The 18,055-nt window shown below is 38.3% G+C and overlaps 1 protein-coding gene across 3 annotated transcripts in view; it reads left to right on the forward strand.

Moving 5' to 3' along the window:
• LOC126766113 (slo-interacting protein 1) overlaps positions 1–15,819 on the forward strand; it is a 56,741-nt gene extending 40,922 nt beyond the window's left edge. For all 3 annotated transcript variants that reach the window (XM_050483946.1, XM_050483949.1, XM_050483947.1), the window contains 6 exons: positions 5,906–6,009; positions 6,063–6,509; positions 6,576–6,890; positions 8,371–9,451; positions 9,577–9,839; positions 14,853–15,819. In XM_050483946.1, coding sequence (XP_050339903.1) covers positions 5,980–6,009; positions 6,063–6,509; positions 6,576–6,890; positions 8,371–9,451; positions 9,577–9,839; positions 14,853–15,710 — 2,994 coding nt within the window. In that variant the 5' untranslated portion in view covers positions 5,906–5,979 and the 3' untranslated portion in view covers positions 15,711–15,819. The remainder of the gene's footprint in view (positions 1–5,905; positions 6,010–6,062; positions 6,510–6,575; positions 6,891–8,370; positions 9,452–9,576; positions 9,840–14,852) is intronic.
• Positions 15,820–18,055: the final 2,236 nt, after the last annotated feature.

Here is an 18,055-nt window from a genome sequence, read left to right on the forward strand (position 1 = left end):
GACCCTGCAATCTGCGTCCACTACTTTGGAATAAGCTTCCTTAATATCGCATTTAAAGTCTTATCGAGTATAGTGTGCGAAAGACTGAAGCCATTATCGGTTCGTAAAATACTCGTAAAAGAAAATCGACACACACGCATTGCCCCTTGCGACAGCACGAAAAGGAAACGCCTCCATGCCGATACGTTTAAACTTAATATCCTCGCAAAGTTAATACGGATGTGTAAGCTGATGCTGAGAAACTTCGAAAGCTTCGTCAGGATCGGGATTGACCTCTTAGTTAGATACTAAGCGAAGTTTCACACAAGGAGACTTCCTATCGAGTTACTGCTTCAATCTATTGCAATCTAATAATACGAGCTGCAGAGTTTAATAGAACACCTAAGCCCTAAGTAGTTGCAATTTCCAAAAATTGTCCTTCCGCCCGCTCTAATTCAGACCGCGAGCGACGTTCAATTAGAAAAACGAAGAAGAAGAAGATCATCGGCATACGCACACATACTTACACAGTAGCTCGCACCCAAGCAGAGAGTCAATCATGAGACTCCAAATATATAGAATGATCTCCACACTCCATTCATAACGACTAGAGAGGCCCTTCTGTCCGAAAAGTAGCTTCGCCAAAAAGTAATTTCCGGACAGCCAAGCTCTTCTAGTCGTTTCGCCAATCGACCCCAGCTTAGGTAATCAAACGCTCCCTAAGTAGGGGCACCTACCGGAGCCCCTGCGACGATAACGGAGAGATCCATACAGTCAATACTCGTACCAGTGGTATGCCCTATTTGCTGCCTGATTCATTAGCGTCACGTCAATGTCACTCACGCCCATTCGCTTAATTCCTCACCCCGACCGTGGCTTTGATATACATACGAATGCGAGGATACCTTACTAAACCACATCGTGGACCATTCGCAACCAGCCCTACTACTACTCGCAAGTAGTAGTAACTTATCCATGTAGCCCGGGTGGGGCTCTACGGCATCCTACCGAGCTCCCTTTGTGAAGTATCCATAACAACGCAATCGTAGTTGGGCTCACTCACAACTACTGCGGCATTAGCCCAAATGTTCGTGAAGACCTTAAAAATTCCAGGAAGACCCTGAATCACACATTACGGCATAAATGTACAATTTCTCTCATCAGCGACTGGTGAGAGCGCGCTCAACAATTCCTCGGTAAATAGGGCCGGCACCTGACATCGTAAGATGCCCATCTGGTTTACCTTTAAATGCGCATTTGCGACAATGGTGTGCATTGACTGGCGGCTCTGTGGCCTTCCTAACGGCACCTCCTACAGACATCTGATTTAGCCCTAGCACACTGAGGTTCCAATCCATACACCGGGAGCAGCCAGCGACGGAGCTTTCCGATCGCAAACGGTAGGAGAACCACTTAATGTAGCATTGTGCCTCCATGAGAGTGGACATATTGCCGTAGCCTAATGGACGACATTGGTGCTACCTTCAGGTGCCACTTTCAGCGACGACTGACCATGCTCACATCAGACCTCAGTGACGCCGAGCCATGAACTCTTCATGGGTGATCTCCGTATTGACCCTCTGGATTGCAACCCGTGGTTGGGTCCATGTTGTCAGTCACGTCTAACCCCACCTACCCGAATTTTGCGTTAGTCGCCACCTTCTCCCTCTCCATAACAAAGGGAGTGCGGATAACCGCCCTACCACCGTTAAGTGGCCGTACTTCGTTGACTATGCTTAAAAAACTTCCCATGGGTATGGGGAATTTGGTACCTACGTAGTACTGCGCCTCCTGCACCAATTTGTTTTTTTCTTAATAAATCCCGGTGCTGGACCGCAACGCAAAAAGGAATTCTACGCGAAAAACTAATAATGAGTTATTTATTTTCTTCCGTTGGGGTATTATCTGTTTTCTTTACTTCGTTTGGTTCCTTTGTAAAATAAATAGATAAGGTAACATTAGGCGTGTTTTATTTGACCAGCAAATTAAGCTATTAGCTTATTTTGTATGGAAAACTTAGCTAACATAATTATATTGGGTTGTCATAAGTTATCATAGCTTGTATATTGAACTAGAGGCATTGCCAGTTCATCGCTTTTTTCATTCACAATAGCTAAATTTTTTCCAAAAAAAAAGTAGTTGGCAATAGCGAGAAACCCTATTTTGACAGATGAAAATGTAAACAAACCAAAATTAAAGATTTTTTTGGATGAGTATTGAATTAAAATTAAGACTAATATGAACACTTGTTTTCAGTTTTTTGTATTCTAGACTTTAAATAAATAATTTGTATATATTGTATAGTATATCCAGAGCTTTCGTATCAATAAACTATCGGGTGATTTTTTAAGAGCTTGATAACTTTTTTTTAAAAAAAAAACGCATAAAATTTGCAAAATCTCATCGGTTCTTTATTTGAAACGTTAGATTGGTTCATGACATTTACTTTTTGAAGATAATTTCATTTAAATGTTGACCGCGGCTGCGTCTTAGGTGGTCCATTCGGAAAGTCCAATTTTGGGCAACTTTTTCGAGCATTTCGGCCGGAATAGCCCGAATTTCTTCGGAAATGTTGTCTTCCAAAGCTGGAATAGTTGCTGGCTTATTTCTGTAGACTTTAGACTTGACGTAGCCCCACAAAAAATAGTCTAAAGGCGTTAAATCGCATGATCTTGGTGGCCAACTTACGGGTCCATTTCTTGAGATGAATTGTTCTCCGAAGTTTTCCCTCAAAATGGCCATAGAATCGCGAGCTGTGTGGCATGTAGCGCCATCTTGTTGAAACCACATGAGTCAACATTTAAATGAAATTATCTTCAAAAAGTAAATGTCATGAACCAATCTAACGTTTCAAATAAAGAACCGATGAGATTTTGCAAATTTTATGCGTTTTTTTTTAAAAAAAAGTTATCAAGCTCTTAAAAAATCACCCGATATCAGCACGTCGACAGGTTGCCGATCTTAGTTTCTATTACAAGGTTGTCAATAATATTATTGATGCTCCAGACATTCTTGGCTGCTTTGAATTTGCCCCAGTAGGCACTTTACTTAGACGTAATCGTCTACTAAAAACTTCCAACTCCAAGAAAAATTATGTGATCAACGGTCCTCTGAATAGACTGGCCAAATCTGTCAATTCTTTTCAAGGTGTGATTGACTTCTACGGAGATACATACTCTGCCTTCATAAACAATACTAAGAAACATATGCTTGTTTAACCAAGGACTCCATTTGCTGCCCGCCACAACCAGAAACCATCACCATAGTACTCTGCATATACACATTTACCTTCTACCTACATTTTACATTTTTCATTTTTTATTTGTTTCTCTTAATGTATATTGCCGATTGGCGTTATTGTAATAATAATAAAAGTATCTTAATATTATTACATATCATTATATTAATATTCCGTTTACAAATTTAAAATTTCAAACTAAATTGTATATCAGCTGATTGTTTTTGTTCGCATTGCGAACACAATTCATTTTTAAGCGAATATATGAAATAAGCTAAGTGCGTTTTATTTGTCCATGATTTAGCTATTAGCTTCTAATGGTCAAATAAAACACGTCTATTGATTATCTGATAAAATGGAACCCTTTTGTTTAAAAAGGATTTAACAAATAGTAAATAGAGAATGAACGTTATTTTGCACAAAAAAAAACCTGTGTGAATGAATTATTGACGTGTTAGTGCATATAAAAGTGTTAAATTCATTATAGATCAAAGAAACACACTCCTAAATTTTTGAACTCTAAATACATAAGAGTGTTGAACCCCACCGCGATGCATGGTTTTGGTCCCGTCATCATGGACGCTGGCGCAGAGTGGGCTCATTCGCCGTCAGTGTACCACTGGATAGTACTGACTTTCAGCAATATGCCAAGCGTGGAGTCATTTCACTCTGTCTTATTGCCTAGAGTAACTCTAACGTTCTTTGTAAAAATTAATCCTCTTTGTAACGCCGTCCAGTATGACTTCATTCGCCGCAGTGGGGCATGTGCGCATTGCCCCTGAAGCACAGACACATGCAAGCCTTTGCAGCTTTGATAGTCTAAGGCCTACCGAAAACTGCGTTGCCTTGGCAGCCCAAGCAACCGCTCCATAGGTAACAATAGGCCTTACAATCATGGTATACAGCCATCTAATGATACCTGGCTTGCATCCCCAGGATCTGCGGGCCAGGCGTCTGCATATCTTGAGTGCCTTGGTGGCTTTGGACAGCGTTAAGTCCCAATGCCTACTCCACCGTAAGGATGAGTCTAATGTGAGGCCAAGGAATTTTACCTCTTTCGACATCTCCACCTCCCTGCCTCCAATTGTTAGGGGCCTCAAGCCCATAAGAGATCTTCGCTTAGTAAAAGGGATCACGGTAGTTTTGGCCGGGTTGATACTTAGCCCTGCCGTGTTACACCATCCCTTTGCTAGACTCAAGCCCCTTTGGACAATATCGCAGGGAGTGTTCTCATATCTGATTCGCGCCATTATGACAATGTCGTATGTTAAAGTATAAAAGATTACCTCTAAAATAGCATCGCCCCGAATTCGGTATTACAATGGGTATGTACGAATTGAGGAAGTTCTCCCGATTAGGAAGTATACATATAGTACCGCTGACTTAAGGTGTTTGAAATATTTGCAATTACATAAGTTAAAAAATTTTGCGTTTCTTGGACTTATATCAAATTTTACTTTTATATAATCCACTAACACTTCACGAACTCGTTTCTACTATATACTTATATATAATGTTAAATAGTGCAAAAATAACTTTAAATCAATAACTTTTGTTCCATTCTACCCATTCACACAACAAAAGGCTTGCATTCTAACAAATAATCGGACCTACCTTCTCTACATTTGTGTCTTTTTGCATCCTCATACGGATAATTTAAAAATTAATTGGGTTGGTAATGCGGACAAGAACAATCAGCTGATATACAATTTAGATTGAAATTTCAAATTTGTAAACGGAATATTAATATGCTATACAAATATATTTATTTTAGTTATTTGAGGTCTAGAATACAAAAACTGGAAACAAGTGTTCATATTTATCTTAATTTTAATTCAATACTCATCTAAAAAATCTGTAATTTTGTTTTGTTTACATTTTCATCTGTCAAAATGAGGTTACTCGCTTTGCCAACTACTTTTATTTTGGGAAAAACCTTGCTATTGTGAATGAAAAAAGCGATGAACTGACAATGCCTCTAGTTCGGTATACAAACTATGATAGCTTATGACAAGTCAACATGTTGGCTAAGTCTTCCATACAAAATAAGCAAATAGCTTAATTTGCTGGTCAAATAAAACACGCCCAGTGTTAAAAGTGGGTAAAATCCCATATGCTTAAGGGGTCAGTAATGTAATCTTTTTTGAAACTTTTTTTTTTTTTTTTTTTTTTTGCATTTTCTGTTCCGTTATACGCGTAGAATTAATGTAGAAACCCACTTTACCATTAGAAGGTTTCGAAAAAGGCCCAAAAATAATAATACCGCTCGACGTTCGGAGCGTTCGGAGTGCACACCTCAAACTTTAAACGCGTTTTTCTTAAAACACACTTTTTTAAACTGGCAGACATGATTCCGGTCGAACTACTCAACCGATTTGATCAATTTTTTTAATGTTCACAAAACGCCTGGCTATAGTTCTATTGTAGAATACAAATTTCTATAAAAGAAATGTCAAAAAAACAGGCTACCCTACTGACACCTTAATGTAGTATATATGTATATCGGATAATATATAAGGAATGAACGTATACATATTGTTGGACTTAAACTTTAAGCTTAAAAAAAATACTGAAAATACGACTTTTGTTAGGTGTTGTACAATCTGAAATTTATTGCATAATATGTAAAACAAGCATGTCTTAATTTTATTGCATCCCTAAACGAAAAATTTATATTTATGGTTTTAGGAAATTTGCAAAACAAAGGAATAATACTAAAGGACACCTTATCCTAGACTACATAACTATTTCCTTGTACCATTATGGCCGAAATTGACTTTGTCGTTTTGAAGGTAAGGAATAATTTTAAATAAAATTTTTATCTAATATTGAAATATTTTCATAGGTTAATGGCGCCGATATAAATCAGTTACCAGAACAAAAATTGGTTCAAATGTTCCTTACTGCCGGTGAGCCGTTGCTTGTAGAAATCCATAGGAAATATAGCTCTAACGAAAGCTGTTTTACTGATAGCAATTATGGCAAACAAGATTTCGATAACATTAAATCAAAGTCCGATTTTCTTGAAATTACTCCAAATGCAGAAACCAAGAAAGGAGTACCGGTCAAAAATAGTTCTTCAAATACATCTTTCAAAATAAAATTGGTTGTAGCTACAAACCAGTCAGAGTCTACGAAAAATTTAGAAAATTGTCTTGATCGTGTGTGCAAGACAACTCAAACTGACACTAGTTATTTTCTTTATGATAGTTCAAAGAAAGCGGTTGATCATTTCGTTGAACATGAACATAATTTATTAGATCAATGTATGGCACCAGAAATTGATGTAGAAGTGAGTTTGTATGGTTTTTTCTTGACAAATTTTTCTTTTTTGAGTTTTCGTAAATATTGCTTTCAGGAAATAACACTGCGAAAGTCAGATAGCAACGAACGACTGGGATTAATTGTTTGTTATAATAGTTCCGCCAGCAACGGTAATAGCGGCGAACACAATGGTGCCTTTTCTAGTTCTGACGACAACGATGCCTGCACTGAAGTATACATAAGTGGCATACAACCGGATAGCGTAGCTGGAAGAGACGGTCGCTTGCGTCAAGGTGATCAAATACTTCAAATCAATGGGAAGGATATCAAAAATAAAGAAGAAACCGAACTGTTAATAGCGGAAAATAATAATGCTGTAACTCTTTTAATTAGCCGGTATCTTTTTGCGGTAATTATTATAATTTATATATTATGTTTGTATTTATTATCATGTTCAAAACATAGTAGTTTTGATGCTTAATCTAATTTATCATATCCTAGTTATAGACTCGGCTTTAGAGCCTTCCACGAATAACTTTCAATGGCTTCAATGACTTCATGGTGTTATTTGTGTTTAGTCAAAAACTCAGTCATAATCATAGTATTCGGTTCTTTTGGTACGTGTTTGGCATTGACACTCTTCATATTTAAAACATTTACCAAAAAGTGTTAAGTCGATCCTTAAGAGACGTAGAGATGCTCTGATATCTCTCTAGTGGCCACACGATGGTTTTCAAGCACTGTTTCTTTAACGACAAAATATTTCAAATTGTATGTCGATTTAAATTATATCCGACTATGGGATATAGCCGCCATACAAACTGAACGATCAAAATCAAGTTCTTATATGGAATTTGATGTGAAAGGTATTCTAACTTTAGTGCAACCAAAGTTAGTATTTTTCTTGTCTTTAAATAAACATGCAGGGCGCTCGAAGTTTAACCAACTTCAGACCGATCGCGCAGCTGTCGCACTGGAATCAGCTGTTTATAAATTTCCTGAATGACAGTTCGGAGTATTGTTCACAAGTGTACAAAAGCGTTTTGCCAAAATGAACGCAAAAAAAAAGTGATCAGCGATAGAATTCAAACGTAATAGTGTGATTGCTTTATACTTAGCTGGAAAATCGCAGCCAGCAATTGTTTGTGAGCTCAAACACCTTAATGTGAATAAAGTTTTTGTTTATCGCACCATCACTCCTTATAATGATACTGGTAGCTTCGCAAAACGCCGTGGAGGTGTTCATCAAAAGACTTCAACGTCACGTGAGATGGTTCGGAAAGTGAAGAAGCGACTTGAGCGAAATCCACGACGAAGTGCCAATCAAATGACTAAAGAACTGAAAATATCCCAACGCAGCATCTGACGCATATTGAACAATGAGCTCCTTACAAGTTCAGCAACAAGTAAGACGTGAGAGAGCGAAGCAGTTGCTTCACTTGGCCGAAAGCGTTCAAATTCCGAACATTGTGTTTTCTGACGAAGAAATTTTTCCAATTAAGCAATTCGTAAACTCTCAAAATGACATGGTTTACTTGACCGACCGTTCAACCGAGAATCTAAGTCATCGGTTGGCCACCAGGAGGCAGGGAGTCTCAAGGCCATAGTTAGGGCAAAAGGTGGTCATATCGAACAGAAGTGAATTGGTCCTGAATTTATGATTATTTTCACGCATTTTGTACTTTAAAATAAATAAAAATAATTTTCCAAACCGATTTTATAGCTTTTTCAATTGGTTACACTACTTATTTTATTAATATTTTTTACTACTTTCACATGTTGATAGCTGGTTTATTTATGTATTTATTAACGTTATTTCAGTGATTAAATTATTTTGAAATTGCTATATTCAAGTAAACATTAATTACTATGGTCTTTGACCATTATAGGAAGAGTTCAACGAACCTTTGTTGGCTGATATAGAAATCGATGAAGAGGATGACGCCGAGGATGAAGAGTATTACGTTGAAAATAATATGACTTATGAGAATTGTTTTCCACAGAATGCAGCCACTCCAGATTTAGAAAAGGCTTTAGTAAGTCATCACGGCAATAAAAGCAAAAAACAACAATCTACTTTAATTGAACAAAGACCCTCACTAACAACAGTACCTTCTACCGCCGTGACAATATTAGCCGATCCTAGTAATTTCAAGCAAAGAGATGTAGAAACTGCAAATAGCCCGGAAAAGAACCCCATGTTTGGTTGTGAGAAAATTATTGAGCAGTTGCCTAGTCCTGCTTTACAGCAAAATATAAAAAAGGATCATCATAACTTATCAAAAAGGAGTTTACGGCCATCGAAAGTTGACCAGCTTATTTTTCGTACACCAACATCAAATGATCAAAGAGATAGCAATTACGATACGGCAGAACATATATATGAAACTATACCAGAGGATTCAGAATTGGAGCCAGTGTATTGCTCACCCTACGAGAGTTCAACATATGTTACGGCGTTGGGATCCTGTTCATCTGCCGCTACAGACTCTTTGCAACAATTGCAACAAAAAAAAAATTTAGTAAAATGGTTAGATGTATGTTCTACTCCTATGACGGGTTCGGAAAATGCTATCAAAGAATCTGGACGAAGTACTAGCAGTTGTATTCGTAAATATTGGAATAGCGATACAAATAAAAATAATAATACTGTCTCCAGTACCTTTACAACTATAACTAATGGATCAAGTAGTAGTGGAGGCAGCGCAAATAGCGGTGTGGGCAATAGAATAGATTTTTTGCAAGATGAAGAACTTGATCACTCTTCTAGTGCTTACAATACCGGAGGATCAAATAATGGCACGGTTCAACTTTTCTCGGCATTAAATCCAAATGGTAAGCGTTATGGTGTACGTGAAGACTGCAAAACGCAGAATTTCCAACAGCCGAAGGCCAAAACTAATCATGCCTTGACTACCATCGGTAGTGATAGCATAACGCAGCTTACACAAACTATGAGCAGTAATCTGGGTATGTTTGTTTACCGTGTATTTATTTATATAAAATGTAAATATATTATAGAAATCATATTTTTATAAATCTCATATATATATATATGTATCTACTTAATATATATCTCTATTTATTTATTTCAGGTGGTTCAACAGATTTTCGCGAAACTCTTTTATTGAATGCAACTTTAGAAGAACAACCTATATTTTCACCAAACCACCAATGTAATAATGAATCTTACCAGACATTTAACAAAAGTGTGTGCCGAGAAGCGATTTCACAACATCAACACTATCATTTGTCTCAATCACTGACGCGGGATAAAATTCTTCATCTACAGAGCTCATGCTGTCCTCAATTCGTTGCACCAAACCTAAGTCAATATCATTTTGTTAGCAGTCAAGAGGTTTGTTGCTAATACAGATTCAGTGGGAAGCAAAAGTGAGTAAATGTTTGCATGTTTCGTATAACGGAGCGAATAAAAAATAAAACAGATAAACAACTTTATTATTCTACTCGTATATGTAATAGGGTGTCCGTTATTTCCCAAATTTATTTTTGAGTCTGCAGCGCCCTCAAAAGTTTTAGTAAATGCCCTAAAAAAAATTATGAAACCCAATGAGCTCTTAATATTGATAATAACCCGTGCCACAACGACGATTTATTTCCCATTTAAATAACATGGGGTTTTCGTACTTTTTGCAATTAATTTTTTCTTTGCGAAACCATTTGATACATTGCTGCGAAATATTTTTGGAGGAAATTGAAAGTTCTACAAAGTTTCTCTGAAATTTTTCAAAAAAAAAATCGAAATATTTGTTTTTTTGGTCAGTCAGTGATATCTGTGTCAAATTTCAAATCAAAAATTTTAAACTTTGACCTTGAATAACTTTGACGGAAGTGATTTTTTTGAAAAATTTCAGGGAAACTTTGTAGAACGTTCAATTTTCTACAAAAGTAATTCAATGCCGCAGCAATGTATCAATTGGTTTCGCAAAGAAAAAATTAATTGCAAAAAGTACAAAAACCCCATGTTATTTAAATGGGCAATAAATCGTCGTTGCGGCACGGGTTATTATCAATATTAAGAGCTCATATGGGCTTCATAATTTTTTTTAGGGCATTTACTAAAAATTTTGAGGGCGCTGCAGACTCAAAACTAAATTTGGGAAATAACGGACACCCTAATATGTAATGTACAAAAATTTGCCGAAATATTATCAACCAGTAAATAAATAACTATGTGAGCCGAGAATAAAATATAACAAAAGCAACTCATACATAGGGCATAATGAAATAAAATTGTTTTTGTTCTCCGTTAAATTTTTTAGGAACTTTTGTGCTCTCGCTACATGTTGCAGTAGAGAGTATAATAGTTTTGTTGTACTTGCGATTGTTTGTAATACCTGTAACTAATCCAGATAGATATAAATGATCAGGATGACATTCGACACCGTTCGTGTGTTCGTCGGCCCATCTATCCGTGCAAGCCATAACTTAGGTACAAATTGAAATATCTTTGCAGATTCATATTGCAGATGAGCTTAATTGGACCTACTAACGAGTGTTAACTCACTAAATAAATACGTTAGATGCATTAAATTTTTAGATGTAGGCTACATGATATAGAAAGTCCTCGAAATTGTAAAATGGGCATGCCGCCCTCCGTCTGATTCTTTTATTTTGCAATCGAGCGATAATGACGCCATCGAAATAAAATTTTGCGTTTGCCCAATTAGGGCCATAAGACATGCCATATAACGTTAAAAAATGGTAAAAATCGGATCACAACTTTTTAAGAACTCACATACCGAATGTGTGGACTCGAGCAACCCTATGTATGGCTATTGAAATTCAATATCTTGTGATAACAGAGTGCTTTTGTGTCAAAACTTAATATAATTAAAGAACTTCCGGCTTACTTAATATCATTCAATTCTGTTATCAGTAAAAACTATAGCTTTTATTTTATAAAAGTATACATATTTATGTAGTTCATAAGACCTTATAACACTTTCTATGCGATTAAGCATACTTCAGCACTCTTTGCCGCAAATTCACCAGGTTTGATGGAGACGATGGACATTGTGCCAACTGTCTTTTTTCTAATACACCATACATTTTTAATTGGGTTGAGGCCAGACTTTTGAATTGTGTTTCGAGTCTCCATCTTGCTGAAACACTATTTCAGATTCGGTGTAAACATTTATATAATAATTAAAATCTACTAAGCTGATGTCACCTCGTCTATACTTTAAATAAATGTAATGACTATAATTTTGTCAAAGAATTAATAAAATTTTACTATAAATTTTGAAAATTTTACTAATCAGAAAATTAAAATGAAAAAGCTACATTACTGAGAACATATGAGTTGGTGTTGTTTCATTTTTTTATTTCTCCTCATCCATGCTCTTCTTTTCGTTGCCAATTTTTTACTACTTTGTAGTACACTATATATATCGCTTGCTTTACTGTTTTCTGTTTTATTCGCTCTCGAATTCCAAAATGCAAATATGCCTTCACCTTGCTCCTCACTGTATCTTCGTTACTGTAATGAATTAATGTCTAAGCTATATGTTTTCGAATGGGTATTTTTTTTTTGCTACGTACTTTTGGTTTCGTATGAAACTATCCCAACACATCTTTTTTTCTTAGACTATTAGAATCCCAATATATAGAAGTAAATCACACAAATTTTGAGAGTGCGCAATGTTCGGCTACAAGTGAACTTAGCCCTTTCTTACTTTCTTAATATAAGGTTGTCAAAAAAGTCTTGCGGTATTTTCGATAGTTGGCGCTGAAAGCACGTAGTTCTAGTTTTATTCGTCGCATCGGGTCATGCTTTACCTTTTTGGAAAGCTCATTTCACGCGCTAACACGTGTTTGATTGATTGTCGTTTCTTTTAAGTCGTTCGTGAAATATAGCGTCGCAAACATGGAGCAAAATAAAGAGAAAATATGGCATATTTTACAATACTACTACGATAAAGGCAAAAATACATCTCAAGCCGCCAATAAAATTTGTGAAGTTTATGGACCCGATACAGTTTCCATTTCCACCGCACAACGATTGTTTCAACGTTTTCATTCTGGTGTAGAGGTGGTCGAAGATGCGCCACGCTCCGGAAGGCCTGTCGTCGAAAATTGTGTTAAAATCGCTGAATTGGTCGAAAGAGACCGGCATAGTAGCAGCCGTAGCATTGGTCGAAGGCTGGGCATGAGTCATCAAACCGTTATAAACCATTTGAAAAAGCTTGGAGTCACTAAGAAGCTCGATGTATGGGTGCCACACGAATTGACGCAAAAAAACATCTTTGACCGTATCGACGCATGCGAATCGCTTCTGAATCGCAACAAAATCGACCCGTTTTTGAGGCGTATGGTGACTGGCGATGAAAAGTGGGTCACTTACGATAACGTAAGGCGCAAACGGTCGTGGTCAAAAAGCGGTGAAGCGGCCCAGACGGTGGCCAAGCCTGGATTGACGGCCAGGAAGGTTCTTCTGTGTGTTTGGTGGGATTGGCAGGAAATAATCCACTATGAGCTGCTCCCCTATGGCCAAACGCTCAATTCGGACCTGAACTGCCAACAACTGGACCGCTTGAAGGCAGCACTCATGCAAACGAGGCCATCTTTGATCAGCAGAGGCCGAATTGTCTTCCATCAGGACAACGCCAGGCCACACACATCTTTAGTGACGCGCCAGAAGCTCTGGGAGCTCGGATGGGAGGTTCCTTTGCATCCACCATATAGTCCGGATTTCGCACCAAGTGATTACCACCTGTTTCTGTCCATGGCGAACGCGCTTGGTAGTCTGAAGTTGGCCACAAGAGAGTCCTGTGAAAATTGGCTCTCCGAGTTTTTTGCCAATAGGGAAGCGAGCTACTATGAGGGGGGCATTATGAAGTTGGCATCTCGTTGGGAACGCGTCATCGAACAAATCGGCGCATATTTGACTTGAATCGCATTATTGTAACCAATTTTATGAATAATTGAAAATTCAATAAAAATACCGCAAGACTTTTTTGACAACCAATATAATAATATAGTTGTTAAAAAGGAGAGAAGATTTCGGACAGTTGCATTTTTTCTAATGTCTCTAATGTAATCGGTGGAAAGCTCAACTATCCAGTAGTAGAACACACGAGGAGAAGGAAGCACCTACCCAGTTCCAATATAGTGATAGCGGAGCTATGAAATCCTTTCTTTCCAGTTCATCTGCTCTACAATTGCCTGCCATTCCGCTGTGGCCTGGCACCCATACCAGCCTTATCATAAAGTTAATCGATGCCATTGACAACAAGGTTAGGCATAAGTGGCGAATCGTTAGTGAGTCCAAGGCTAATGTAGAATACCATTAAGTGCCGTGATTGAAGTGGACACATGCTGATGTGTGCCGCCCGCTGAATGCTCTCTAGCTTAGTTGCAGGTGTGGTCTTTTCAGGAGCTCTCCACCACATAAAGACTCTATAGAACATAATAAGATTGACTATGGAGCCAGTAGAATACTTTCAGTGCGAGACCCCACTTTTTGCCAATGACTCCTCTCCAGCAATACAAGACAATCTTTGCTCTCTCTATATTAGGTTTCAATGAAAGCTTTCACCCGCGAAAGTGATGCCTTCGGAATCTTGTATCGCCTGGTAAATAAAACCATCTCAGCAGAAGAAGAGAGAAGAGGTACATTTTTCAAAAATGTATTGCTGGAAAATAAGCATCCTAAGTGTATCTTCTCTGCTCATGGCCCACTTTCCATTTGAAATCTTAAGATAACCCACGGGGACAGGGTTCCTTGTATAGAAGACTCCTGTCAGCCTTTTATTTGTTTGCAGACGTTTTATTTGAAGTCCTTTTGGCCTTTCTTATTTCTGACTTGTACTGCTCAGATACTTGTTCGACATGCTTGTCACCGTAGTGCTCCACGCTTATAAAGGATCCACCCACGTCCTTAGCCGCGAGATGTTCTCCGTCTTCCCCCATCGATCTACTGTTTATAGAAGGGTCCGACCGCGAACTTCTATGACTTGGTATCGATCCTTTTACTGCTTTTAGGTGACGACGGTTCCGTCGGCCCGAGAGCAGCACTCCCTCCCGTGACAGATCTGGGGGTCGCTTTTGCCATCTCTTCACTTCCCATCGTCATCTAAATGATTTGTTGTCCATGATGGTTGGGTTCCAACTAAGAGCGGCTATCTGTCCCCCGAAAAGGTAGTTTTGCCTTTAGGGGTCCCAAGGTTGTTACAGTAACGAAGCTAAAGTGAGGGTTGACACATGCCCTTATGTGGCTATACGTTCAGAGCTAAACAGCGCAAAGAAGGAATCGTCTCAACATATAAGTATGCATACACAAAATTTAAGATGATGTAATCCTTCAATAAATATTCCGGATATATATATTACATATTGTATATTTTAGGTAAGAACGGGTTCTCAGCTGGTAACAACAGTACCTTTACTTACCAACACTTACGTTAACCAAAACCCTCATTCGAAAGATGAAGCTATGGTTTGGAAAGTTAAACGTCGTCAAGATGGAACAAGATATATTGTTCGTCGTCCTGCTCGTAACCGCTGCATGGTACAAAATCGTTCTATTCGCATTAATACAGAGCACATTCGTAATAGAGATATTTCAACAACCGCGGAGGAGGATAATATGTCAGAGGTAAAAACAGGACGTTACTGGCCCAAAGAAGACCGAAAAAAACATGTTGAGCGTGGAAGAGAACGAAAACAACAAAATCAGTGTCAACTATCTAGGGCTGTTCTCGTATCTAAAGTCTGTGTAAAAGATCAAATATCCTCAAAACCCCTTCATCAAAAGAAAAATGCCTTAAATCAGCAATATCGAACGAACCAGCACAGAGTTATTGAACATGAAGCTAATAGTATTCAACAATCCTATGCGACTGCCACCTTGCAACAGCATTATCAACTACAATTCAATTCATCACGGATACAGAAACCTTTGAAAATGATCGGCGGATGTGGTTCTAATGAAACAAACGGCCTTTCTAGTACTGGGTACAATAAAATGCAGTTCATATCAACAAAAGAGTCGGTGCTTGAAACAACGGAGAAGGAATTAGGTAGAATAACTTTGGCACCACTGTCGGAATCTATCATAACCATGAACAAACTAAACGGCGATGGACAATGTAGGCCAATAGCGTTGCCGAGTCCTCAAGGTGTTAATCTTACAAACACCTCGGTTTTTCCAACTTCCGCTGAAGACAATGAATTAAAAAATTTTATATCCCGCACTTCGGTTTAATTTGTTTATTGTTAACATATTTTGCAATAGGCAGCCTTTCTTCCACTTTTTTTGAATCTATTTATTTTTTATTAAAAAATGCAAAATATACTAGTCCTTTAAAATTAAATATATTATGTTCATTTTTTGATTATTTTAATAAAGACTGGGGAAGGAGAGCCAAATACGATCGTAGAAATGGATAACGACAATTATATTTATAGTCTTATCATGAAGGGTCTCGATGCAATTGATAATGAGGTAAGGCATACCCTAACCAGCCCTGAACAAACAGTTGGTGAGCTGAGGGCTAGTATCGCCGCTCTGCTTTCAAAATGGATAGTTACTCCTCTAAAGGAGGCTGCACTCCGGAGCAGTAAATCCACCACTACCATAATGACTGCATCATCAGCTTGAAAAAACTGCAATAGTCAGGAAGTCTGAAACTGAAGTTCATAGAGAGTTCCTGACAATATAGGGATTTTTCGGAAATGCAGTAAAAACCGGCTGATGCCCTTTGGCCCATCAAAGGAATGGGGCAGTGTTTCCTCCAGCTGCTTCTATTCACCCACAACTTTCAAATACCACCACACAAAGACCCCATAGAACATAAAGGGTTTGATTATATTGGCATAGAGTAAGTAGACTGTTTCTGTTGAGAGACCCCTCCTTTTGTTAATGGCACCTCTGCAGCGGTACAAAGCAATCATTGCTCTCATCTCGATATTAGGATTCCATGAAAGCTTCCTCTCTAAGACGAGCCCTAAATAATTCACTGTCTCCACGGAAGTGATGCCTCCGCCTATTAAAATTGTTCCGGAAAATGTTAAAGCTACATCCGGCCGCCCAATTAGTTACGACGCTGAATTTTTGACCGTGAAGTGAGTGCACATACCACCTTTCGTGATGAAAGTAACATTGATTCGCCTCCAGCTACGCTGGTATGATGCCATCCGGCCCGGGGAACTGATATGGTTTGATTGAGTTAATGACCCAAGTCATGTTCCGTTCATCCAGAGCCAGTTTTAATCCATTGCTTTGCGTATTTGGTTGCAGTTCTACTCTGCCATTCCTAATATTTAGCAATTTTATTATTTTTTTAGGAAGGATCACTCTGAAATTGTACGCATATACTTCAACGTTCTCGTTTAAATATTGCACTGCTCTGTGCAATGCTTCGAAAAGATTTCTGCATATCTCCAATTATATAAGACCGTTTTATGAACCCTCCAATTATTCCGCCTTAAGTTTATGCTAGATATCGCATTTGGTTTGCTATGAATGCATTTGCGTTCTTCGCCCATAATCTAGCAAAGTATTCGCAATGCCTTGGCGACGAAAATATCAATGCCATCTTTTGTTGTGATATTAAATAAATCTGACGCAATCTTGCGGCTTCGTTCTAAAAAATCTGTCTGGTTAATATACTAAGCATGTATGGGTAGAACATTTTTACCTATTTCTTTCTATTTTTGAATTACTAAAACTTTTAAATGATTCTTACATGAATTTTGAACAAATGCTTATGATTTGAAATATAATTTTTGTATTTAAGAATTGTATTAAATTTTAACATAAAGAGAATAAAAGTATGTCCTTACCCTGACTCTAAAGCTACCTCCCCACCAATTTTCAGCCAAATCGGTTCAGCCGTTCTTGAGTTATAAATGGTGTAACTACACGACCTTCTTTTATATATATCTTCTTCTTCTGTATTGGCGTAGACACCGCTTACGCGATTTTAGCCGAGTTAACAACAGCGCGCCAGTCGTTTCTTCTTTTCGCTACGTGGCGCCAATTGGATATTCCAAGCGACGCCAGGTCCTTCCAACGGAGTGGAGGTCTTCCTCTTCCTCTGCTTCCCCCGGCAGGTACTGCGTCGAATACTTTCAGAGCTGGAGTGTTTTCGTCCATCTGGACAACATGACCTAGCCAGCGTAGCCGCTGTCTTTTAATTCGCTGAACTATGTCGATGTCGTCATATATCTCGTACAGCTCATCGTTCCATCGAATGCGATATTCACCGTGGCCAACGCGCAAAGGACATCCGTTGTTGACATCGTCCAATCCTTTGCACCATATAGCAGGACGGGAATTATGAGTGACTTATAGAGTTTGGTTTTTGATTGTCGAGAGAGGACTTTGCTTCTCAGTTGCATACTCAGCCCGAAGTAGCACCTGTTGGCAAGAGTTATTCTGCGTTGAATTTCCAGACTGACATTGTTGGTGGTGTTTATACTGGTTCCAAGATAAACGGAATTATCTACAACTTCAAAGTTATGACTGTTAACAGTGACGTGAGAGCCAAGTCGCGAGTGCGACGACTGTTTGTTTGGAGACAGGAGATATTTCGTCTGGCCCTCGTT

Source organism: Bactrocera neohumeralis, unplaced genomic scaffold (genome assembly GCF_024586455.1).
Source record: "Bactrocera neohumeralis isolate Rockhampton unplaced genomic scaffold, APGP_CSIRO_Bneo_wtdbg2-racon-allhic-juicebox.fasta_v2 cluster11, whole genome shotgun sequence".
NCBI classification, from domain to species: domain Eukaryota; kingdom Metazoa; phylum Arthropoda; class Insecta; order Diptera; family Tephritidae; genus Bactrocera; species Bactrocera neohumeralis.